The sequence below is a fragment of the Pelophylax lessonae genome (assembly GCF_965119305.1).
Source record: "Pelophylax lessonae genome assembly, chromosome: 1".
Taxonomy (NCBI): Eukaryota; Metazoa; Chordata; class Amphibia; order Anura; family Ranidae; genus Pelophylax; species Pelophylax lessonae.
This window is the reverse complement of record NC_138768.1, coordinates 317,920-345,000: the sequence shown is the minus strand read 5'-3', so window position 1 is coordinate 345,000 and position 27,081 is coordinate 317,920. Positions and strand designations below refer to the sequence as shown.

Here is a 27,081-nt window from a genome sequence, read left to right as displayed (position 1 = left end):
GAGATGTGTATTTGAATGGGTCTGGAAGGCCAAATACCTCCCCCTTTGGTAACAATAAGAGTTTCAGTTTTATTCTGGGAGCTATATTTGACCAGACAGGGATCTAAGCTGTTTAAAGAAGGAAAGCGGGATGCGGATCGGTATCGCCTGGAGGACATAAAGTAACCTAGGGAGGACATTCCTTTTTTAGTGTGCTGCATCTATCAAACCATGATAAGGTCAGGGATTGCCACTTCTGGAGATCTGACTTCAGAGTTTGGATAAGGGGTAATAAGTTTGTCTGGTAATGATTAGTGTGATCCGGTGTTATGTTGATGCCTAGTTATCTGATTGATGAATCTGCCCAATGAAACGGAAAGGAAGAGCGTAAGTTACTGGCATCGTGGCTTGGAAGTGTTATAATAAGCGCTTCTGTGAGGTTAATCTTGTAATTTGACAGTTCACCATAGAACTTGAGTGCTTTCAGAATGTTGGGCAGTGATACATGTGGGTTAGTAACAAAAAAAATCAAGTCGTCTGCAAATGCCACTTATTTATGGTGGCCAGAAGGTTTTCTAATGCCTGGGTGTCAGGGTTTTTCCTTAATGGAGCAGAGGAGGGGTTCCAACGTTAAAATAAATATAATGGGGGAGAATTGGCATCCCTGCCTCGTTCCATTCGACAAGCTAAAGAAGTCAAATCTCCAGTCGTTAGCTCTAACAGCTGCCGTAGGGGAGGAATAAAGTGCTGTTATCCAACGGAGCATATTGGGGCCTAATCCAATGTGAGACAGTGTGGCCCGCATGAAATGCCAGGCCACCCTGTCAAAGGCCATTTCTGCATCCGTGGAAAGTAACAGGAAAGGGCGTTTCGCTGTGCAGGCAATGTGGATCAGGTTAATAACCCAAGTCGTATTATCTCTGGCCTCCCTTGCTGGTATAAACCCCGCCTGATCCAGATGGATCAAGTTTGCCATGTGTGGAAGAAGCCTGTTTGCTATGGGGCGGAAGTTGCCACACTGGGCTGGGTCCTTCCCTTCTTTATGGACGAGTGTAATGTAGGCCCGTACGGAGTCAACTGGCAATTCACTTCCCTTAATAAAGGTGTTGTAAATCGAGACAAAATGGGAATTCAGGGTCGGGGCAAAAGTCAGATAATAGGCGATGGTAAATCCATCCGGACCCGGCGCCTTTCGTGGTTTGGTCTGGGCTACCGCCAGGTCGAATTCCTCGGCGGTGAGCTCAGCTTCCAAAGACTTTCCAAGTTCCTCAGTGAGTTTGGGCATTCCGGATTCCTGGATGTATACCAGAAACTTATTGGCTATAGTCTCAGGGGAGGAGTTGGGTGTAAGATTGTATAATGCTTGGTAATATTTACTGAATTCGGATGCTATATCCTTGGATGTATGAATTCTTTTCCCCTGATTGGTGTCTATATGTGAGCTAAAAGTGCGTTTCCTAGGTCCCTGCAAGACTCTAGCTAGCATTGCCCCGGGTTTATTGGAGAACTCAAATATGTGTCGTCTGGCCCAGGCCAGACTTTGTTTGGTCTTTCGATAGAGCAGAGCACTCAGTTACTCCCTGACCTTTTGTAAGGCTAAAAGATGATATTCCGCCAGGGATTGCTTGTGGAGCGAGCTAAGGGATTGCATTTGTTTAAGAAGGTCCTCAATCTTTTGAGCCCTCTAACGTTTCCTCTGGCTGCCTAGGTGAATCAAGGTGCCCCTCACAACACATTTATGCGCTTCCCAAATGGAAGTAAGGTTTGGGGTGGAATCGGCATTGTCACGAAAGAAGTCAACTAGGGTATTTTCGATCTCCGTGCGCACCTCTGGCATCTACAATAAGGACTCATTCAACCGTCATGTCAAGGTTTGGTCCCCTCCACTGTAACGTCAGGTGGATGGGACCATGGTCAGAGAAGGAGATATGATCTATCTGCGAATCTGTGACTATAGGCAAGTCTGTGTTGGATCATCAAGAAATTTATCCTCGACTATGTGTTGTGAATTGAGGAATAATAAGTATAGTCCTGTTCTTTGGGGTGCGTGATTTTTAAAGGGTCTGCTAAATTTAGATGTGTGAGTTCAGTCTTTAATTTCTTTAGATATGAATAAGAAATGTGTGACCCGCCAATCGAGCCATCCAAATCTGTTTCTCATGCAAAATTGAAGTCCCCCCTCCCATCAAGAAGAGCCCCTCGCAGAATTCCAGAATAATCAGGACCAGGGACCTCAGGAAGGTCAGCTGGTCCGAATTTGGAAAATATACATTGACCATCGTGACCGTGATAGTACCAATTTTCCCTTTAAGAAGGAGATATCTACCTTGGGGGGTCAGCCTTATCCTCCATGAAAGACCAAGGGATGCACCACCAGGGGGGAGAGGGATAGAGAGAGAAAAAAAAAAGGGGGGGGGGGAGGAAAGGAAAAAGAGACAGGTAAGAGGGGTAGGGGGTATCAATGTAGGAAGCACGTGAAATAGATCTCTGAGATAACAATGATAGCTATTGGTGGTTCAATAAAACCAAGCGCAACCTACGTGGGAGGGTGTAGGTAAGACTCCATAAACTAAAAGGAGACGCACTGCCGGGTGCCAGCCAAGATGAGAGCAAATAAAGAGAGAGCCTGGACTGAATCAACCTCAATAACAGAAGATATTATAACTGTGATAAAACCACACATTAAAATACACTAACTCCACTACCCACGTGGCGACGTGGTAGCTCGTCACTCATATTTCCTGTGCATCAAGCCTACTCAAGGTGGGCCTTCCCGACTCGGGACCAGAATGACTAAACTCCCTCCCATTCTTACTCAGATCCCTCAAGGGGTCCATGAATACACGGATGCACCCATAAACCCGCCACTCAACAACAAGTCCCACCTAAATATAGAACATTAAACTTAGCATGTTAGGGACTCCAGACATAGAAAGCAGGAGTGAAACCCATAGTTTGTAAAATAATACTCAAAGGATACCCAGCCCTACACGGGTAAGGCCGATTGTGACTGTTGACTGTTACTGTCTATTGTCACTGTCCTCATGGTTCCGGAGAAGTCGGAGCTCTTCCAGTGGCCCTCCGCAGGGTTGAGAGGGATCTCTGACGTCTGGAGTGTTGCGATCTCAGGGATGGAGGTCGGGAGGAACCAAAGTTTGGCTGAAGATTCAGTCCGTCTGGGACGGGAATCGGCTATACCCCCAAGAAAGCGAAGTTCAGGAAGCTGTTCAGGCCATCGTAGAGCGAATGAGTCTGCGCCCTTCTGGACTACCAAATGAAAGGGATGTCCCCAGTGATAGGTAGCTCCCGCATTCTGAACCGTCTCCAGTAGGTGTCAGAGCGACCCGCGCAGCCTTAGGGTCAGGTGGGAGAGGTCAGGGAAAAGACGGACAGTCACTCCATCAAAGTCCACCGGTCCCCTTGACCAAGCTCTCCTCATGATCTCTTATTTGATGGTACAAAAATGAACTCTGGCGAGGATGTCTCTGGGGTAGGCGGGATCTTCATTACGTGGTCCCTGCACTCTGTCCAATTCCAATTCCGCCATCGGTGGTTTATCAAGCAGGCGATTAAATATGGCAGTAACCATAGCCCTCAAGTCACCCCCTGAGGTGGCTTCCGGGATCCCCCTCAGTCTAATATTGTTTCTGCGGTTACGGACCTCGCCATTGTCTAATTGTAGTTGTAACATGGCCATGCGGCGGTGGTAGTATGCTTGGGATTCTTCTAGGGCATGCACCCGTGAATCCAGGGCATTTGTAGCTGTTTCCACCTTAACCACCCTGATGTCCACCCCATCTATCTGTTGTTTTAGCACCTGAATTTCATTGGACAGAGTACTCACTATGGATGTGAACAACTCTGTGATGTCCTGTTTAGTGGGAATGAGGGACAGTATGTTCCTCCACTCAGCTGCCGTGGGTTGCTCCTGCCCACCTGAGATCGCAGATAAGACAGGGGAGTCCGCTCTGGCAAGTTCCGGTGAGAGGATCGGTGAGTCTGGTCCCTCTGTGGGGAATGCCAAGGTGAGGGCCGGTGTAGGCATCTGTTTGCCAGTTTTTTTTCCTGGGAGGCCGTGCCACATGAGACCGGGCGCGTCGGCGCCATCTTGGATTCCGAGGGCGGGACCGGAGTTGCGGTGTTTCTCAAGAAATAGGTAGTGATATCCGGTCCTCGGACGGCTGCTGGAGTCCCCGTAGCTCTGCCACTCGTGGACCTGTAGGTATGAGGTGATTTGTTCGGTATGAAAGGCTGTAACACCCGCGGACCGTGCGGAGCTCCCTGATGTGCGACTCTACAGTGCCATTGCCAAGCCACGCCCCCGTTAGATTTTTTTTCCACCATCTGTGCCCCATTGGGGAGATTTCCCCTCACTTCCTGTCCCATAGCCAAACAGGAAGTTAGAAGAAATCCCTCCAAATGAAGGCAATTCTTTGGAACCAGTGTCCCCATTGGAAGATTTTCCCGCTATTACTTTTTTGGTGACAACCCAAAATTTGAGGTTTTCCTTTACTCTCACTTTAAATGATAATGGTAAACAGGACAAATAGAGAGGGAGAGTCTGCCTACCGGGGGGGCACAGACCGCAATAAGTGTTTATACCCCTCTCCACTCTATCCAAATCTAAAAAAATGTTCTGCCTTTACTTATACTTTAGTTAGGGGTGTCAAACTCTGTTTCATCATGCAGTATGGTTGCCCCAAAAGGGACTGTTGTATCTGGTGTGCGTTATGTACAGGGCTTAGGAGTTCACTACCTACAGAGTGCAGAGATCAGTAGAGCGCTACGAACTAAGTGCAGAGTTCAGGGGTGCGGTATGTACAGAGTGCAGAGTTCAGGGGTGCGGTATGTACAGAGTGCAGAGTTCAGGGGTGCGGTATGTACAGAGTGCAGAGTTCAGGGGTGCGGTATGTACAGAGTGCAGAGTTCAGGGGTGCGGTATGTACAGAGTGCAGAGTTCAGGGGTGCGGTATGTACAGAGTGCAGAGTTCAGGGGTGCGGTATGTACAGAGTGCAGAGTTCAGGGGTGCGGTATGTACAGAGTGCAGAGTTCAGGGGTGCGGTATGTACAGAGTGCAGAGTTCAGGGGTGCGGTATGTACAGAGTTCAGAGTTCAGGGGTGCAGTATGTACAGAGTGCAGAGTTCAGGGGTGTGGTATGTACAGAGTGCAGAGTTCAGGAGTGCGCTACGTACAGAGTTCAGAAGCGTGTTATGTGCAGAGTCCAGGATCGTGTTATGTACAGAGTACAGAGTTCAGGGATTCGCTACATACAGAGTGCAGAGTCCAGGAGTGTGTTACGTACAGAGTACAGAGTCCAGGAATGTGTTATGTACAGAGTGCAGAGTTCAGGGGTGCGCTACGTACAGAGTGCAGGGTTCAGGGGTGCGCTACGTACAGAGTGCAGGGTCCAGGGGTGCGCTATGTACTAAACAAAGAGTTCAGGGGTGCGGTATGTGCAGAGTGCAAAGTTCAGAGGTGCACTACATTCAGAGTTCAAGAGTGTGGTATGTAGATTATAGAGTGCAGAGTCCAGGAGTGTGTTATGTACAGAGTGCAGAGTTCAGGGGTGCGCTACGTACAGAGTGCAGAGTCCAGGAACGTGTTATGTACAGAGTGCAGGGTTCAGGGGTGCGCTATGTACTAAACGAAGAGTCCAGGGGATTGCTATGTACAGAGTGCAGAGTCCAGGAGCGTGTTATGTGCAGAGTCCAGGAGTGTGTTATGTACAGAGTCCAGGAACATGTTTTGTACAGAGTACAGAGTTCAGGGGTTCGCTACATACAGAGTGCAGAGTCCAGGAGTGTGTTACGTACAGAATCCAGAAACGTGTTATGTACAGAGTGCAGAGTTCAGGGGTGCGCTACGTACAGAGTGCAGAGTCCAGGAGTGTGTTACGTACAGAGTGCAGAATCCAGAAACGTGTTATGTACAGAGTGCAGGGTTCAGGGGTGCGCTATGTCCTAAACGAAGAGTTAAGGAGAGCGGTATGTACAGAGTGCAGAGTTCAGAGGTGCACTACATTCAGAGTTCGAGAGTGTGGTATGTACAGTACAGAGTGCAGAGTTCCGGGATTGCGCTACGTACAGAGATCAGAAGTGCACTACGTGCAGAGTCCAGGGGTTCGCTATGTACAGAGTGCAGAGTCCAGGAGCGTGTTATTTACAGAGTGCAGAGTCCAGGAGCATGTTATTTACAGAGTGCAGAGTCAAAGAGTGTGTTATGTACAGTACGGAGTTCCGGAGCATGCTACGTACAGAGTGCAGAGTTCAGGGCTGCCCTATGTACTAAACTAAGAGTTCAAGGGTGCGGTATATACAGGGTGCAGAGTTCAGAAGTGCACTACATTCAGAGTTCAAGAGTGTGGTATGTACAGTACAGAGTGCAGAGTTCAGGAGCATGCTACGTACAGAGTGCAGAGTTTCGGGGTTGCGCTTCATACAGAGTTCAGAGTTTAGAAGCGCGCTACGTACAGAGTGCAAAGTCCAGGATTGTGTTATGTGCAGAGTCCAGGGGTGCGCTACGTACAGAGTGCAGAGTCCAGGGGTGCGCTACGTACAGAGTGCAGAGTCCAGGGGTGCGCTACGTACAGAGTGCAGAGTCCAGGGGTGCGCTACGTACAGAGTGCAGAGTCCAGGGGTGCGCTACGTACAGAGTGCAGAGTCCAGGGGTTCGCTACTGTTGTGGAAATTTTGATAGACATTTCTTTAGTTAAATAGTCATAATGTCTCCCAGTGTCGGTTTTACCGATAATCGCTATTCACAGTGATTATCGCTTTAACTGTCATTGCAGGAAAGACTTGTTAGTGAAAACCTCCCATTGGATGAGATGGCACAATACTAGTAGCAGAGAGTCTATGGCACGGATCTATGTCTGCAGTTCGGGGCCCCGTGCTGCTGAGATATGTTTGTGATATGGAAATTCTTAGCATTGTACCAAGATTAACCGCTTGCCGACCGCCGCACAACTATTTACTGCGGCGGTCAGCCCCTCACAGGCAAAGCGACGTAGTACTACGTCGCTAGCCTGTGAGGGTCTAGGGAGCGAGCGCGCGCCCCCGGAGGCAAGCTCCTGCACGGTCACGGACCTCCTCGCGATCGTCCGATGCAGAGGGAGAAAGGCAGGCGGCTAATGTAAACAAGCCGCCTGTCATTCTCCCCTGTGTAGGAATGGTGATCATACGGTTCTGCTATGTAGGACCGTTGATCACTGTTCCTACACCTCAAGCCACAGCCAATCACAGTTAGAATCACGCCCCTAGGGACACACATAACCCCTCCCTCTCAAAAAAGTTAACCCCTTCACTGCCAGTGTCATTATTACAGTAACCGTGCCAGAGGCGTAACTAGAACCTTCAGGGCCCCGGTGCAAGAAACCATGAAGGGCCCCCTGGACCCCTGGCGCCCTGGGGCCCTTTCCTCTAGTTGCGGGGCCCTTTATTACTGTGAGGGAAGGGAGAATTCTGAAGGGGGGGCAGCACAGAAGGGGGGGACCAGGGGAGCACACAGGGGCCCAGAGACAGCAGAACACAAGTGAACTGGATAGGAGCGGTGGCAGGGGCAGCATACAGAGGAGACAATCTCCTCCATTTTCCTCCTGCAGCTACAGAAGGAAAAAGGAGGACAGTAATTTCTCTACATGCTGCCCCCGCCACCCCTCCTATTCAGGTGTACAGGGGAGCCACATGGGCCCCCTTGAGCATGGGGCCCGGTTGCGATTGCAACCCCTGCAACCCCTGTAGTTACGCCCCTGAACCGTGCATATATATAGCACTGATTACTGCAGTAATGTCACTGGTAACCCCAAAAGTGTCAAAAATGTCAGTCAAGGGTCCGATCTGTCCACCAGAATGTCGCAGTCCCGCAAAAAAAATCGCAGATCGCCGCCATTACGCTTTAAAAAAAAAATGACAAAACTTTCCCTTTGTTAGTAAACGCGATAACTTTTGTGCAAACCAATGAAAATACGCTTTTTGCGATTTTTTTTTTTTACCGAACATATGTAGCATAAAACAAATTGGCCGAAAATGTTAAAAAAATTAGATTTTTACATTTTTTTGGGGGAATTTCATATACAAAAATGTGAAAAATATTGTTATTTTTGCAAAATTGACGCTCTTTTTTTTGTTTATAGCGCATGATCAAAAAATCGCACAGGTGATCAAATACCACCAAAACAAAGCTCTGTTTGTGGGAAAAAAAGGACGTCAAATTAGTTTAGGTACAGCGTCGCATGACCGCGCAATTGTCCGTTAAAGTCACGCAGTGCCGAATCGCAAAATAGGCCCTGGTCAGGAAGGGGGTAAAATCTTCCGGGGCTTAAGTGGTTAATAGATGGCTCCTTTTAGTCACATTCGATCGGTGTTACTGAGGGGCTGCTGCTATTATCTTATGCAGATAAAGCCTCATCAACTGGAACAGTTAGAACGGTCACTATCATATTTGGTTTATATATGAATCATGTATGATTGGACCCACTAATAAGTATGAGTACATGTTTATGGATTGACATGAATGAACAATGAAAAGCCATGTGCTTCTTGTGGCAGTTGAGCCCTTTGTTCGCTCGTGTCCATTCATGGGCAGGTACTCCACAGTTTCTATTGTGTTTTTTGAATGTATACGTGTTCTGTGATTGGTGGTCTTGAAGCCACTCCCTGTAACTCCCTTTTGTTAAATAAACCTGATGTGTCCTGGAGGGAGCAGTTTACTCAGAGGGACCCTTCAGAAAGCATTGGATTGACTACAGCAAGCATGTCTGTTCAATTACTTTGCTGCCAGCACTTGGTAAACCGTTACACAAAAGAGCGGTACAATTGTACTTTTCAGTACAAGCTATTAATGGAGCTTGGTGCGTAATAATCTTGAGCGCACTGAAGCGGGTTTTTATGCTCCAAGCCCTATTAATTTCCACGACACTACATACAGAGTGCAGAGTACAGGATACCGTACCCCTGGACTCTGCACGTTACGCACCCCTGGACTCTGCACGTACCGCACTCCTGGATCTGCATTCTGTACATAACACGCTCCTGAACTCTGTACATAAAACGCTTCTGGACTATGCACTCTGTACATAACACGCTCCTGAGCTCTGCACTCTCTACATAACACACCCCTGGACTCTGCACGTACCGCACCCCTGGACTCTGCATGTACCGTATGTGCAAAGTCCAGGGGTGCGGTACATGCAGAGTTTAGGTGTGCGGTACGTGCAGAGTCCAGGGGTGTGTTATGTACAGAGTGCAGAGTCCAGGAGTGTGTTGTGTGCAGAGTTCAGGGGTGTGCTGTGTACAGAGTGCAGGGTTTAGGGGTGCGCTATGCAGTGTACATAATAACTACAAACCACACCCTCAACCCACCCAAAGCTTCCTTGCATCTCTACCCTTACCTGGCCTGGCTCTTGTACCTTTCTGTGTAGGAGTCTCTGCCTCACCTTGCCAGGAGATCGTTCTCTCTCTCTCCCTCTCTCTCTGCAGATATGTCCCCACCATGCGGGGCCTTTCTGGGGGTGACGGGGTTGGCAGAGGAGGGGTGTTGCTGGGGGTGCCGGGGGTTGGTGGAAGAGGGGCATTGCTGGTGATCCTGGGGTTAGTTGAGGAGTTGTGTATGTGGGGGTGCTGGGGCTGGTGGGAGAGGGGCGTTTCCTGTGGTTGGTGGAAGATGGGCATTGCTGGTGATCCTGGGGTTGGTTGAGGGGTTATGTACATGGGGGTGCTGGGGTCGGCGGGAGACGGGCGTTGCTGGTGATCCTGTGGTTGGTTGAGGAGTTGTGTATATGGGGGTGCTGGGGCTTGTGGGAGAGGGGCGTTGCTGGTGATCCTGTGGTTGGTTGAGGAGTTATGTATATGGTGGTGCTGGGGCTGGTGGGAGAGGGGTGTTTCCTGTGGTTGGTGGAAGATGGGCGTTGCTGCTGATCCTGAGGTTGGTTGAGGAGTTGTGTACATGGGGGTGCTGGGGTTGGTGGGAGAGGGGCGTTTCTTGTGGTTGGTGGAAGATGGGCGTTGCTGCTGATCCTGAGGTTGGTTGAGGAGTAGTGTACATGGGGGTGCTGGGGCTGGTGGGAGAGGGGTGTTCCTGTGGTTGGTGGAAGATGGGCATTGCTGGTGATCCTGGGGATGGTTGAGGGGTTATGTACATGGGGGTGCTGGGGCTGGTGGGCGAGTGGTGTTCCTGGGGTTGGTGGGAGAGGGGCGTTTCTTGTGGTTGGTGGAAGATGGGCGTTGCTGCTGATCCTGAGGTTGGTTGAGGAGTTGTGTACATGGGGGTGCTGGGGCTGGTGGGAGAGGGGTGTTCCTGTGGTTGGTGGAAGAGGGGCTTTTCTGGTGATCCTGGGGTTGGTTGAGGAGTAGTGTATGTGGGGGTGCCGAGGTTGGTGGGAGAGGGGCCTTCCTGTTGGTGGGAGAGGGGCAGTGCTGGTGATTCTGGGGTTGGTTGAGGAGTTGTGTACATGGGGGTGTTGGGGCTGGTGGGAGATATATAGTTAGTTACATAGTAGGTGAGGTTGAATAAAGACAATAGTCCATCCAGTTCCCCCTGTGTAGATGTGTGTGGCTGTAATCATCTCTCATACCCCTGAATGTTCTGATCCTTGAGATGTAAGTCTAAAAGTCTTTTGAAAGCCACCATACTTCCCGCAGAAACCACCTCTTGTGGTAGAGAATTCCACAATCTTGTAGCCCTAACAGTAAAGAGCCCCCCACATTGGGAGAGGGGTTTTCCTGTGGTTGGTGGAAGAGGGGCATTGCTGGTGATTCTGGGGTTGGTTGGGGAGTTGTGTACATGGGGGTGCTGGGGTTGGTGGGAGAGCAGCGTTCCCAGGAATGCTGACGTTGGTAGAAGAGGGGTGTTACTGGGGGTGCAGTGCTGGGTTTGGAGGAAGAGGGACGTTTGTGGGGGTGTCGGGGTTGGCAAAGGAAGGGTCTTGCTGGGGGTGCCAGGATTGAACCATCTTCTGTGTATAGGAAGGAAGGAAGGAAGGCGGGATGTCGGTGATTCCACTTTGTTCTGGCTGATATTGATACAGAAATGTGATGATAGGCGGGGAGAGTTATGACCTGGAGAAGGGCGTAGCGCTGACATAGGATGGAGCGCAGCACCTGTGTGTGGTCTCAGCCTGTCATGGAGGAGATGGATTGGGAGATCGGAGTCTCAGACGCCGGCAGGCAGGAACATTTCATTCATCCTCTCCTGGTATTCCAGATATTAATTACTGATAACAGAACTGTTCAGACTTGTATAGCTGTGTACATGTTCTGTGTGTGTAGGGCCCCGGGGGGCGCCACACACTATAAGGGAGGGGCTGCCAGCGTGTCCAATTCTTCAACTTAGCAAGACTTTCCCCTTGGAGGAAGACGAGTCACAATGTAACTGCATATACCAACCTCTCACATCGAACGACTCCTCTATACATACCGACCTTCCACATCGAACGACCCCTCTATACATACTGAGCCCCCACATCAAACGACCCCTTTATACATACTGACCTCCCACATCGCACGACCCCTCTATACATACTGACCCCCCACATCGAACGACCCCTCTATACATACTGACCTCCCACATCGAACGACCCCTCTATACATACTGACCCCCCACATCGAACGACCCCTCTATACATACTGACCTTCCACATCGAACGACCCCTCTATACATACTGACCTTCCACATCGAACGACCCCTCTATACATACTGACCTTCCACATCGAACGACTCCTCTATACATACCGACCTCCCACATCGAACGACCCCTCTATGCTTATCAACCTTAAGTGGGGGAAGTAATGATTTGATCCCTGCAGATTGTGTAAGTTTGCCCACTTACATATAAATGGGGGGTGTATAATTTTTATCATAGGTGTATTTTATATGATAGAGACAGAAGATCAACCAAAAATCCAGAAAATCACACATGATACAAATGTTATAAATGGAGTCGCAGTTCAGTGAGTATAAACTGGCTTTTTGTAAGAACTTACCATAAAATCCTTTTCTCTGAAGTTCATTGACAGACGCAGCTCCTTATCTTCATGACTCATAGGAGGAGCATAACCCTATCAGGAATAGGCACTAGGCAGGAAAAAAACTTAACCACGCCTACGTGGGCTGTCCCTGCAGGCATAACCCCACACACCTTGCTATCATCAAACAGTTTAGTTGCAAGCAGTGTTTAGAAGACAAAAAAACCCCAAACCCCAGAAGTAGAGGGGCGAGTCCTGCGTCTGTCGATAAACTTCAGAGAAAAGGATTTTACGGTAAGTTCTTACAAAAATCCAGTTTTCTCTATCATTCATCGACAGACGCAGCTCCATATCTTCATGACTCATAGGGATGTTCCAAAGCAGTATATGAGGGGTGGGAAACAACAAGTCCCCAATGGATAAACTTAGCCAACCAGGTAACATGGAGCTCAACTAGGAACAACTGAAGCTCATCCGGAAAAAAGAGTTCTCTTTTCAACTGCAGCCTGCAAAACCTTGCGGCCAAAAGAAGCATCTGCGGATGCCAACACATCGACCTTGTAGAATGTTGCGAACTTGTAGCACCGACGCCTGATGGCGAGAAGCCCAAGAGGCACTCAGCGCTCTCGTAGAATGCGCCTTCACTGGGAAAGGAGGAACCTGACCCCTCAGTGAATAGGCCTGTACCACCCTCTGCCTGATCCATCTGGATACGGTAGCCGCAGACGCAGTCAATCCCTTATGAGGTCCACCAGTAAGGACAAAAAGAGCGTCTGATTTTCTAAAGGACTCTAAATAAACCCTGATCGCCCGAACCACAACCAAACACTGCAAGACATACTCCTTAGGATGCTGAGGTTTAGGGCAAAGTGAAGGCAAAACAATGTCTTCATTCAGATGAAAATCAGGAACCACCTTAGGAAGAAACGACTGATTAGGTCGAAGTACCACTTTATCCCTGTGTACCACCAGATAAGGTGAGCGGCAAGACATTGCCACCAATTCAGATACCCTGTGGGCAGAAGTGATCGCCACCAAGAAGGCCACCTTCTGAGACAAAGAAAGCCGCAAAATCTCCCACATTTCTTCATAAGAAGGCTTTTGAAGAACAGATAACACCAGATTTAGATTCCACGGAGGTAACGGGGATTGTCTCAGAGGAGCCATATTGGTTCACTTTTTGGATAAAATGTCCAGATTAGGACATGCGTAGCTAACGGGCGTTGAAAATATATAGCCAAAGCAGAAACTTGGCCTTTTATAGTACCCAAAGCCAACCGCTGTTCAACTCCTTTCTGCAAAACGGCCAAAACCCCCGTGATGGAAAACAAGTGACGGTGAACCTTCAGCGATTCACACCATGAAATGTACGATTTCCATGTACGATGGTAGATCTTCCTGGAAGTAGACTTCCTAGCCTTCAAGAGTGTAGGAATCACAGAGTCAGAAAGACCCCCATCTCTCAACACCTGACTTTCAGCAGCCATGCCGTTAAAGCCAGCGACTGTAAAGCAGGATGGAAGATCGGACCTTGAGACAGCAGATCTTCCCTGAGAGGAAGTCTCCAAGGGGTATCGGTGACCATCCTTATCAGGTCTGCGTACCAAGACTGGCGAGGCCAGGCTGGAGTCACCAGAATGGCCGGAATGTTTTCCACCTCTATCCTGCGCAGAAGCCTTGGCAGGAGTTTCAATAGGGGAAATGCATAAATTAGCCGATACCGACCCCAAGGAGCCACCAGTGCATCTGTGGCATCGGCCAGAGGATCCCGAGATCTGCCTATGTATCTCTGCACCTTCTTGTTGAGACGAGAGAGGCAAACAGATCGACCTCAGGAGTCCCCCACCGAACACACAGGAGGCGGAACACTTCCGGGTGTAAGGACCACTCCCCTTGATCCAACACCTGACGACTCAGGTAATCCACCTGGCGCCTGCCAGTTTTCCACACCTGGAATGGGCACAGCAGAGAGGGCTGGAACAAAGCTTTCCACCCAGGGCAGAATCTTGGCCACCTCCTTGGCCACCAAGACACTCTTGGTGCCCCCCTGGTTATTGATGTAAGCCACAGCCGTGGCATTGTCCGATTGAATCCGAACCAGACAACCTTGCAGACGAGTCTTCCAATGACTCAGACAAAGCTTTATCGCTCTGAACTTTATCGGAAGTTTTTACTCTTCCATCATCCAGGTACCCTTGGCACATAGCTTCCCCAGCCCGACAGGCTGGCGCCCGTGGTTACCACCGTCCAAAACAATGGAAGGAAGGACTTGCCCTGGCACAGTGCTGGAAATTTTGTGTTGTGGCTTAACAGAGTCTCAGAATCCAAGGACTTTGGATCCTTGTTCCATTTTAGAAGAATCTCCCTGTGCAAAGGCCTTGTATGGAACTGAGCAAACAGAACCGCCTCAAAGGTTGATACCATCAGACCTAAGGCTCTCATGCAAACTCATAGAGAGGACAGATTGTTGTCCAACAACAACTGAATCGCCCCCTGCAACTTTTGCAGCTTTTCTGGGGCAAGAAAAACCCTTGCCAAGGCTGAATCCAGAGTCAAGACCAGATAATCTAGTCTCAGAACTGGAGTCAGTGTGGATTTCTTGAAATTGATGTTCAAACCAAACTCCTGCAGAGTTCTGACCGTGATTGTCAGATCCCCCAACAGGGCTGAATGAGAGTTCGCTCTCAACAGGAGATCGTCCAGGTACCCCATTACCCCAATCCCCCACCAGTGCAGCAGTGCTAATACCAGTGCTAGTACCTTGGTAAACACTTTGGGAGCGGAGGCGAGACCAAAGGGTAATGCAAAGCGAAGAAACCCCTGGTGTCCAGCGTAGATAGGGATGTGTAGATATGCATCCATGATATCTATGGAGGCTAAGAAATCACCCTGGTGTAGAGACACCACTACGGTGCGAATGGACTCCATCCTAAACCTCTGTACCCAAAAAAAGCGGTTCAGGGCCTTGAGGTCCAGGATGGGACACACCTTGCCTTCTTTTCTGGGCATGGTGAATAGGTTTGAATAAAACCCCTGAAAATGTTCCTGAGCGGGAACCGGCACAATCACTCCTTCCGACAGCAAGTCGTGTACCGCCCCTCGCAAGTCCCTTAACCGGACTGGGGATCATTGAAGATTGGACGGGAAGAACCTGTCCTACGGACGAGACCGGAGTTCAATCTTGTATCCTAATCGGATCAGTTTGTGAACCCATTAGTCCTAAATCAAGGAGGTGCAGGGTTCCTGAAAGAATCAAAGACATCCCCCCACCCCAGAATCGGGTGAGGGCGCCCCTTCATTCAGCCGAGGACTTGTCTGCAGGTCCAGATTGGCCGGGCATAGATTTTCCCGACCATGGCTTCTTGGAACTCCTTTAAGACCACGAAAAATGCGGTCCCACCGATATTACCACGGATTCACAATCCCTGATTATTATGTAATAATAGCAGAGCAGAAGAGGAAAAAACTCCACAGGGAAACCCAGGAACGTTACCAGACCATAGAGAAGTATCCAGCCTGATCAGTGTAAAAAGGAAGAGGAAGAAGCTCTGCCTCTATCATTATAAGCCAAGCCGCATGCCTGTCCATCCAACGGACCTCAAGAAAATGGCTGCACATACATTCTCAATGGGAACACAGAGATCATGAACCACAGCAAAATGGCAGCTCCCATGGCACGCCATGCGGCCTCCAGGACTCCCCAAAGGGGTCCCAGAACAATAAGCATCTAAAGGTACCTAGGCAGGGACCCACCCAGGACAATCCACCCCCCTCAAATAAGTGCCATAACGGCCGCATTATTACAGCCCCCCCAAAGTAAAACCTGCTAGGGGTAGGGGAATGCCAAGGGGTACACCAGATTAGTCCTCTAGATGCCAGGGAACCAAGAGAGCCCCTAAGGTCTGACCATTCCATGGAGGGGCCCATGCCCACCCCGCGACCGCAAAGGGTGTTTGGGGGGACAATTTTATTCACCATACCACAGTACCAGGTGGGCGCCACTCCCAAACAGATCACCTCCACCCGGGATGGGGGTGCTGTCAGCCAAGGGGAAGCTGCGACTCAGGGCGTTCCAGGTCGATATGTCCCAGGGAGACTGTCCACTTACAGGCTCGTCCCCATCCATCGGGGCACTGGCGTGGCGAGGCCTAGTTCTGGACTATAACCTGCTCACGCTCGCTGGCCAGGCTGGGAGACCTTAAGGATCTAGATTATCCAATGCGAAACCGCAGCCGGCTGTTGCTTGTAGTTCCTCTGGATCTTGGTCCTCGGGAACTAACTAGTTAAAAAATAAAGACATCACAAACTTTCCCTGCTACAGCGAAGACCGAAGTCCCAGCAGAGAGCTTAGATCCAATTCCTAACCCTAGGCAGAACAAAACTGATGATAGCAGAGTCTGAGGGGTTATGCCTGCAGGGACAGCCCCATAGGCGTGATTCCTGATAGGAGGAGCATAACCCTATGAGTCATGAAGATAAGGAGCTGCGTCTGTCGATGAACAATAGAGAAATAAGTATTTGATCCCCTTAGTAGTTGGTGGAGAAACCCTTGTTGGAAGCACAGAGGTCAGACGTTTCTTGTAGTTGGAAGCACAGAGGTCAGACGTTTCTTGTAGTTGGGAAGCACAGAGGTCAGACGTTTCTTGTAGTTGGAAGCACAGAGGTCAGACGTTTCTTGTAGTTGGAAGCACAGAGGTCAGACGTTTCTTGTAGATGGGAGCACAGAGGTCAGACGTTTCTTGTAGTTGGAAGCACAGAGGTCAGACGTTTCTTGTAGTTGGAAGCACAGAGGTCAGACGTTTCTTGTAGATGGAAGCACAGAGGTCAGACGTTTCTTGTAGATGGAAGCACAGAGGTCAGACGTTTCTTGTAGATGGAAGCACAGAGGTCAGACGTTTCTTGTAGATGGAAGCACAGAGGTCAGACGTTTCTTGTAGATGGAAGCACAGAGGTCAGACGTTTCTTGTAGTTGGAAGCACAGAGGTCAGACGTTTCTTGTAGATGGAAGCACAGAGGTCAGACGTTTCTTGTAGTTGGGAAGCACAGAGGTCAGACGTTTCTTGTAGTTGGGAAGCACAGAGGTCAGACGTTTCTTGTAGATGGGAAGCACAGAGGTCAGACGTTTCTTGTAGATGGAAGCACAGAGGTCAGACTTTTCTTGTAGTTGGGAAGCACAGAGGTCAGACGTTTCTTGTAGATGGAAGCACAGAGGTCAGACGTTTCTTGTAGATGGAAGCACAGAGGTCAGACGTTTCTTGTAGATGGAAGCACAGAGGTCAGATGTTTTTGGTGACCAGGTTTGCACACATCTCAGGAGGGATTTTGGTCCACTCTTCTTTACAGATCTTCTCTAAATCCTTAAGGTTTCTTGGCTGTCGTTTGGCAACTCGAAGTTTCACCTCCCTCCATAAATTTTCTGTAGGATTAATATCTGGAGACTGTCTAGGCCACTCCATGACCTTAATGTGCTCCTTCTTGAGCCACTCCTTTGTTGCCTTAGCTGTATGTTTTGGGTCATTGTCATGCTGGAAGATCCATCCATGACCCATCTTCAGTGTTCTGGCTGAGGGAAGAAGGTTCTCAGCCAAAATTTTACAATATATGGCCCCGCCCATTGGCACCTCAATGCGGCAAAGTCAGCCTGTACCTTTATCAGAGAAACAGCCCCAAAGCATCATGTTCCCACCTATGTGCTTGACTGTAGGGATGGTGACTGTAGGGAAGGTGACTGTAGGGATGGTAACTGTAGGGAAGGTGACTGTAGAGATGGTGACTGTAGAGACGGTGACTGTAGGGACGGTGACTGTAGGGACGGTAACTGTAGGGACGGTGACTGTAGGGAAGATGACTGTAGAGATGGTGACTGTAGAGATGGTGACTGTAGGGACGGTAACTGTAGGGACGGTGACTGTAGGGAAGATGACTGTAGGGAAGGTGACTGTAGGGAAGGTGACTGTAGGGATGGTGACTGTAGGGATGGTGACTGTAGGGAAGGTGACTGTAGGGATGGTGACTGTAGGGAAGGTGACTGTAGGGAAGGTGACTGTAGGGATGGTGACTATAGAGATGGTGACTATAGAGACGGTGACTGTAGGGAAGGTGACTGTAGGGATGGTGACTGTAGGGAAGGTGACTGTAGGGATGGTGACTATAGAGATGGTGACTATAGAGACGGTGACTGTAGGGACGGTGACTGTAGGGAAGGTGACTGTAGGGAAGGTGACTGTAGGGATGGTGACTGTAGAGATGGTGACTGTAGGGAAGGTGACTGTAGGGATGGTGACTGTAGAGATGGTGACTGTAGAGATGGTGACTGTAGGGAAGGTGGCTGTAGGGAAGGTGACTGTAGGGACGGTGACTGTAGGGAAGGTGACTGTAGGGACGGTGACTGTAGGGAAGGTGACTGTAGGGAAGGTGACTGTAGGGAAGGTGACTGTAGAGAAGGTGACTGTAGGGATGGTAACTGTAGGGAAGGTGACTGTAGGGATGGTGACTGTAGGGACGGTGACTGTAGGGAAGGTGACTGTAGGGAAGGTGACTGTAGGGAAGGTGACTGTAGGGAAGGTGACTGTAGGGAAGGTGACTGTAGAGATGGTGACTATAGAGATGGTGACTATAGAGACGGTGACTGTAGGGAAGGTGACTGTAGGGATGGTGACTATAGAGACGGTGACTGTAGGGACGGTGACTGTAGGGACGGTGACTGTAGGGAAGGTGACTGTAGGGATGGTGACTGTAGGGAAGGTGACTGTAGGGATGGTGACTGTAGGGACGGTGACTGTAGGGACGGTGACTGTAGGGACGGTGACTGTAGGGATGGTGACTGTAGAGACGGTCACTATAGGGATGGTGACTGTAGGGACGGTGACTGTAGGGATGGTGACTGTAGGGGATGGTGACTGTAGGGAAGGTGACTGTAGGGAAGGTGACTGTAGGGGATGGTGACTGTAGGGAAGGTGACTGTAGGGACGGTGACTGTAGGGATGGTGACTGTAGAGATGGTGACTGTAGGGATGGTGATTGTAGAGATGGTGACTGTAGGGATGGTGACTGTAGGGAAGGTGACTGTGGGGATGGTGACTGTAGAGATGGTGACTGTAGAGATGGTGACTGTAGGGATGGTGACTGTAGGGATGGTGACTGTAGGGATGGTGACTGTAGGGAAGGTGACTGTAGGGAAGGTGACTGTAGGGACGGTGACTGTAGGGATGGTGACTGTAGGGAAGGTGACTGTAGGGATGGTGACTGTAGGGATGGTGACTGTAGGGATGGTGGCTGTAGGGATGGTGGCTGTAGGGATGATGACTGTAGGGATGGTGACTGTAGGGACGGTCACTATAGGGATGGTGAATGTAGGGATGGTGAATGTAGGGACGGTCACTATAGGGATGGTGACTGTAGGGATGGTGACTGTAGGGACGGTCACTATAGGGATGGTGACTGTAGGGAGGGTGACTGTAGGGATGGTGACTGTAGGGACGGTCACTATAGGGATGGTGAATGTAGGGATGGTGACTGTAGGGACGGTCACTATAGGGATGGTGACTGTAGGGATGGTGACTGTAGGGACGGTCACTATAGGGATGGTGACTGTAGGGATGGTGGCTGTAGGGATGGTGACTGTAGGGATGGTGACTGTAGGGACGGTGACTGTAGGGAAGGTGACTGTAGAGATGGTGACTGTAGGGATGGTGACTGTAGGGATGGTGACTGTAGGGACGGTGACTGTAGGGATGGTGACTGTAGGGATGGTGACTGTAGGGATGGTGACTGTAGGGAAGGTGACTGTAGGGAAGGTGACTGTAGGGGACGGTGACTGTAGGGAAGGTGACTGTAGGGATGGTGACTGTAGGGATGGTGACTGTAGGGAAGGTGACTGTAGGGGACGGTGACTGTAGAGAAGGCGACTGTAGGGACGGTGACTGTAGGGATGGTGACTGTAGGGATGGTGACTGTAGGGATGGTGACTGTAGGGAAGGTGACTGTAGGGAAGGTGACTGTAGGGATGGTGACTGTAGGGAAGGTGACTGTAGGGGACGGTGACTGTAGAGAAGGCGACTGTAGGGACGGTGACTGTAGGGAAGGTGACTGTAGGGAAGGTGACTGTAGGGAAGGTGACTGTAGGGATGGTGACTGTTGGGAGGGTGACTTTAGGGATGGTGACTGTAGGGATGGTGACTGTAGGGAGGGTGACTGTAGGGATGGTGACTGTAGGGAGGGTGACTGTAGAGATGGTGACTGTAGGGATGGTGACTGTAGGGAAGGTGACTGTAGGGAAGGTGACTGTAGGGGACGGTGACTGTAGGGAAGGTGACTGTAGGGGACGGTGACTGTAGGGACGGTGACTGTAGGGAAGGTGACTGTAGGGATGGTGACTGTAGGGATGGTGACTGTAGGGATGGTGACTGTAGGGAAGGTGACTGTAGGGAGGGTGACTGTAGGGAGGGTGACTGTAGGGATGGTGACTGTAGGGATGGTGACTGTAGGGAAGGTGACTGTAGGGGACGGTGACTGTAGGGAAGGTGACTGTAGGGGACGGTGACTGTAGGGACGGTGACTGTAGGGAAGGTGACTGTAGGGAGGGTGACTGTAGGGATGGTGACTGTAGGGATGGTGTTCTTAGGGTCATAATCAGCATTTTTCTTCCTCCAAACATGGTGAGTTGAGTTAATGCCAAAGAGCTCAGTTTTGGTTTCATCTGAGCACAGAACTTTCTCCCAATCCTTCTCTGAATCATTTAGATGTTGATTGGGATGACTGTAAATGTATCTTCCTGAGGAGGGGACCTTGCAGGCACTGCAGGATTTCAGTCCATGGCGGCGTATTGTGTTACTAATGGTTTGTTTGGTGACTGCGGTCCCAACTGCCTTGAGATCATTCACAGTCTCCTCCCATGTAGTTCTGGGCGGATCCCTCACTTTTCTCATGACCATCCTCACCCCATGAGGAGAAATCTTCCATGGAGCTCCAGACTGAGAGCCATTGATGATTATTTTGTGTTTCTTCTATTTGTGAATAATCCCCCCAACAGTTGTCTCCTTCTCACCAATCTTCTTGCTGATGGTCTTGTAGCCATTCCAGCCTTGTGCCGGCCTCCAATCCCTGACCTCCTCTGACAGCTCTTTGGTCTTCCCATGATGGTGAGCTGTGATTGGAGGAAAGAGATTCTGTGGGCGGGTGTCTTCTATACACATAATGAGTTGTCGTTAGGAGCTCCTTCTTACATTGACAGGACTAATCTGTGTCCACATGAGCACCTACTGTATCCAGTCTGTGGGGGGCAGAATTATTGTTGGTTGGTCGGGGATCAAATACTTATTTTACTCCCTGAACTGCAACTCCATTTATAACATTTGTATCGTGTGATTTTCTGGATTTTTGGTTGATATTCTGTCTCTATTATATAATATGCACCTATGATAAAAATTATACACCCGCCATTTCTTTGTAAGTGGGCAAAGTTGCACAATCTGCAGGGATCAAATCATTATTTTCCCCATTGTATGTTCTATATCATACAATTGGCAACCATCCAATATAAATTATACATACCAACCTCCTACATCGAATGACCCCTCTATACATACCGACAGCCATCCTATACAGAGCCCTCCCCCCTACAATGGACTGCCATCCTATACATATCCCCCCTACAATGGATGGCCATCCTATACATATCCCCCCTACAATGGATGGCCACCCTATACATATCCCCCCTACAATGGACGGCCATCCTATACATATCCCCCTACAATGGATGGCCATCCTATACATATCCCCCCTACAATGGATGGCCATCCTATACATATCCCCCTACAATGGATGGCCACCCTATACATATCCCCCCTACAATGGACGGCCATCCTATACATATCCCCCCTACAATGGATGGCCACCCTATACATATCCCCCCTACAATGGACTGCCACCCTATACATATCCCCCCTACAATGGACTGCCATCCTATACATATCCCCCCTACAATGGATGGCCACCCTATACATATCCCCCCTACAATGGATGGCCATCCTATACATATCCCCCTACAATGGATGGCCATCCTATACATATCCCCCCTACAATGGATGGCCACCCTATACATATCCCCCCTACAATGGATGGCCACCCTATACATATCCCCCCTACAATGGATGGCTATCCTATACATAGCCCCCCTACAATGGATGGCTATCCTATACATAGCCCCCCTGCAATGGATGGCAATCCTATACATAGCCCCCCTACGATGGATGACCATCCTATACATATCCCCTCTACAATGGATGGCTATCCTATACATAGCCCCCCTACTATGGATGGCCACCCTATACATAGCCCCCCTACAATGGATGGCAATCCAATACATAGCCCCCCTACAATGGATGGCCACCCTATACATAGCCCCCCTACAATGGATGGCAATCCTATACATAGCCCCCCTACAATGGATGACCATCCTATACATATCCCCTCTACAATGGATGGCTATCCTATACATAGCCCCCCTACAATGGATGGCCACCCTATACATATCCCCCCTACAATGGATGGCCATCCAATACATAGCCCCCCTGCAATGGATGGCTATCCTATACATAGTCCCCCTGCAATGGATGGCCATCCAATACATAGCCCCCCTACGATGGACGGCCATCCTATACATATCCCCCCAATGATGGACGGCCATCCTATACATATCCCCCCTACAAAGGATGATCATGCTTTACATATTTCCCTGCGATGGACAACATTAATAACAATAGTGGTGCAAACCTGAACGGCAGAGGGAGGGATGTGAGCAGGCTGCTGATGGCACATGCCCCCTATGACAGGTCGCACCAGGGGGAGATCTGCTGATGGCACACGCTCCCTATGACAAGTCACACCTGGGGGAGATCTGCTGATGGCACACGCCCCCTATGACAAGTCACACCTGGGGGAGATCTGCTGATGGCACACGCCCCTATAACAAGTCACACCTGGGGGAGATCTGCTGATGGCACACGCCCCTATAACAAGTCACACCTGGGGGAGATCTGCTGATGGCACACGCCCCCTATGACAAGTCACACCTGGGGGAGATCTGCTGATGGCACACGCCCCTATAACAAGTCACACCTGGGGGAGATCTGCTGATGGCACACGCCCCCTATGACAAGTCACACCTGGGGGAGATCTGCTGATGGCACACGCCCCTATAACAAGTCACACCTGGGGGAGATCTGCTGATGGCACACGCCCCCTATGACAAGTCACACCTGGGGGAGATCTGCTGATGGCACACGCCCCTATAACAAGTCACACCTGGGGGAGATCTGCTGATGGCACACGCCCCTATGACAAGTCACACCTGGGGGAGATCTGCTGATGGCACACGCTCCCTATAACAAGTCACACCTGGGGGAGATCTGCTGTGGGCATAAAACCTCCCACAATGGGTCACACATAGTGGAGATCCACTGATGACTCACGCCCCCCTATGATGGCTTACACTTGGGGGAGATCTGCTGATGGCTGAAACCCCTTTGACGGGTCACACCTGGGGGAGATCTGTGGCAGTTTTCTATATGGAAAACTACCACATTCCCTCTGTTCATTTGGACCCTGCACTAGTTTGTACCTTACTCTGATATTGAACCTGGCACAGGTAGACCTGAAACATATCTGTCTGCTTACTTAATGTGGTGCACACCCCTCCAGGAAGTTCCTTCACTATTATACTGTGAAGTTTCGGTAATACCCCGCAATGTGCTCTATATGAGGCTTATTGAGCTGATCCCAGCAGTGCGATTCTAGTGGGAAGGAAATGGTGTATGAGGAGTATGGAAGGATCCCCTATCAGGTATTTATTGTCTGCGTCCCCGCTCTATCAGTCCTGATGTCCCTGGGACAGGAAATGTAAAGTCTCCAATGGGGACACCTTTCAGTATGCTGTAGGAGGGGGTGTAATCATTTTTCAGTCTATATTGGCTTGTGGTGACCCCAATATTATATCATTATTAATCGGTGCTCACCGATATGGCAGTTGTGTATCCAGATTCGATGGCCATCGTATTTGCAGTTACATTTCATTGCGTTATTGGTGAAGTCACTCTCGGCCACTTCAAAATTTGGGTTGATGACGACCTGGGAATAAGAGAGAGACATGAAGACAATAGGAAACCAGCAGCGGGTATATACGTTGTAGAAGAGATACGGGTGAATATATCTGAGCAGAGAGAGTCTGAGACAAAAGATGGCCAAACGTTCTTACCTGGAGGATGTAATTTCCGGGTTTGACATCCGTTATATCGATCCACTGACAGTCGATGTCATGGCGGTACAGATCCCAGCATCCCACCGTAATTCCTTGTTCACCAAAGTTGGCGCATTCATAGCGCTTACTGACCACTGCCAAGAGAGCGAGAGACTTCCCGTCAGCTTCTCAAAAACCACACAGCTGCCAGGTACAATCAGTGGTATTGGGTGCCCACACAGGTGCCAGGTACAATCAGTGGTATTGGGTACCCACACAGCTGCCAGGTACAATCAGTGGTATTGGGTACCCACACAGGTGCCAGGTACAATCAGTGGTATTGGGTACCCACACAGGTGCCAGGTACAATCAGTGGTATTGGGTACCCACACAGGTGCCAGGTACAATCAGTGGTATTGGGTGCCCACACAGCTGCCAGGTACAATCAGTGGTATTGGGTGCCCACACAGCTGCCAGGTACCATCAGTGGTATTGGGTGCCCACACATATTGGACTAGGTGGGATTTTAAGTGAGACCCAAGCTGGTGTTGCCCGGCGTCTCCATCCCTATAACTATAAGAAAAAAATGAGGTTGAAGGATTATAAGAGGTGCATGAAAGTCAGCCAGCCCCCAGTCTGATGTACTCACCCTCCAGTCTGTCACCAACCAAGTAGACCTGTCTCATGATACAAAGAACAGGGGTTTAGTTGACACACATTTGCAAACGCATGTGAAAGCTGCAGAGCCACTTCACGGCACCCTGTTATATCTGCAGTCCTAACACTTCCTAATTTAGTGTCCTCACACTGCAGATAAAACAGGGTGCCGTGAAGTGGCTCTGCCGCTTACACATGCGTTTGCAAATGTGTGTCAACTAAACCCCTGTTCTTTGTACCAAGAGACAGGTCTACTTGGTTGGTGGCAGACTGGAGGGTGAGTACATCAGACTGGGGGCTGGCTGACTTTCATGCACCTCTTATAATCCTTCAACCTCATTTTTTTCTTGTTATAGGGATGGAGACGCCGGGCAACACCAGCTTGGGTCTCATCTAAAGTCCCACCTAGTCCAATATGTTTAAGCAACCAGGGATGGAGACGCCTTGCTTACAGCTTGGTGCCTCATATAAAGTCCCACCGTGCGATTTTCGTGCGTTTTTGGTGGATGCAGTTTTGATTTGACCTTAGTGTTTTCCGTAGACAGGGATGGAGACCAATAGCATGACCTGCTTGTCTCACACAAAGTCCTAAATAGGAAATTAGGGATTTCATAGGCATTGTGCTTTACAGGCCATGCCCCATATATAAAATCCTTCTTATCTATATACTGCATCCACCAAGGGGATGGAGGTGTAATGCTTTTCAGCTGGTCTTTTCCAGTTTGCACCATGGTTATAAACCTAATTATTTGAGTCTTTGAGACAACAGACCAGTCATGGATGAGGTTGGGTTGGGGGAGGTTGGGCTGTCTCCCTCTCACCTGTTCCCCCATCCATCCATTAGCGGCCATGTGCCTCCAGTGTGGAGACACTAAATTAGGAAGTGTTAGGACTGCAGATATAACAGGGTGCCGTGAAGTGGCTCTGCAGCTTACACATGCGTTTGCAAATGTGTGTCAACGAAACCCCTGTTCTTTGTATCATGAGACAGGTCTACTTGGTTGGTGACAGACTGGAGGGTGAGTACATCAGACTGGGGGCTGGCTGACTTCCATGCACCTCTTACAATCCTTCAACCTCATTTTTTTTCTTGGATGCCCACACAGGTGCCGGGTACAATCAGTGGTATTGGGTACCCACACAGGCGCCAGGTACAATCAGTGGTATTGGGTACCCACACAGGTGCCAGGTACAATCAGTGGTATTGGGTACCCACACAGGTGCCAGGTACAATCAGTGGTATTGGGTACCCACACAGGTCCGTGTTTCTTGGCTTCTGATGACTAACTCTCAAGTCTCATCCCAAAGCCCTGAGGAGCTTTGAGACCTTCAGCCATAATGTTAGTGACTAAAACCAGCAGAAAAGTATAATAATAAGGACGCCCCCCTGCTCTTCCCTCTCTACCATAGATACCTCTGGGCTCTCCACACATGAAATACTTACACTCCTGGCATTCCGTGTCCTCCAGGCAGAAGCTGGCCTTGTGTCCTTCCGCCACTTTAGTCCCATTTGGAGTCAGCAGATCATAGTGAGTGAAAATGTCCATACTGTGGTAATGCCTGAGGAGACACAAGGGTGAGAGAAGATTAGAAGACAATCGGTTAGGTATATCACCCTTCAGGAGAAGGACAGACTTATCGCCCCCTTCTGTCACCCTTCAGGAGAAGGACAGACTCAGAGCCCCCTTCTGTCACCCTTCAGGAGAAGGACAGACTCAGAGCCCCCTTCTGTCACCCTTCAGGAGAAGGACAGACTCAGAGCCCCCTTCTGTCACCCTTCAGGAGAAGGACAGACTCAGAGCCCCCTTCTGTCACCCTTCAGGAGAAGGACAGACTCAGAGCCCCCTTCTGTCACCCTTCAGGAGAAGGACAGACTCATAGCCCCCTTCTGTCACCCTTCAGGAGAATGACAGGCTCAGAGCCCCCTTCTGTCACCCTTCAGGAGAAGGACAGACTCATCGCCCCCTTCTGTCACCCTTCAGGAGAAGGACAGACTCATCGCCCCCTTCTGTCACCCTTCAGGAGAAGGACAGACTCATAGCCCCCTTCTGTCACCCTTCAGGAGAAGGACAGACTCATCGCCCCCTTCTGTCACCCTTCAGGAGAAGGACAGACTCATCGCCCCCTTCTGTCACCCTTCAGGAGAAGGACAGACTCATCGCCCCCTTCTGTCACCCTTCAGGAGAAGGACAGACTCATAGCCCCCTTCTGTCACCCTTCAGGAGAAGGACAGACTCAGAGCCCCCTT

At 49.8% G+C, this 27,081-nt stretch overlaps 1 protein-coding gene across 6 annotated transcripts in view; it reads right to left on the bottom strand.

Annotated features, from left to right (window-relative positions):
* LOXL3 (lysyl oxidase like 3) overlaps positions 1-27,081 on the bottom strand; it is a 141,017-nt gene that overhangs the window by 7,248 nt on the left and 106,688 nt on the right. For all 6 annotated transcript variants that reach the window (XM_082268903.1, XM_082268902.1, XM_082268905.1 and 3 more), the window contains 3 exons: positions 26,278-26,393; positions 24,195-24,331; positions 23,956-24,067 (listed from right to left, as the gene is read on the bottom strand). In XM_082268903.1, coding sequence (XP_082125029.1) covers positions 23,956-24,067; positions 24,195-24,331; positions 26,278-26,393 — 365 coding nt within the window. The remainder of the gene's footprint in view (positions 1-23,955; positions 24,068-24,194; positions 24,332-26,277; positions 26,394-27,081) is intronic.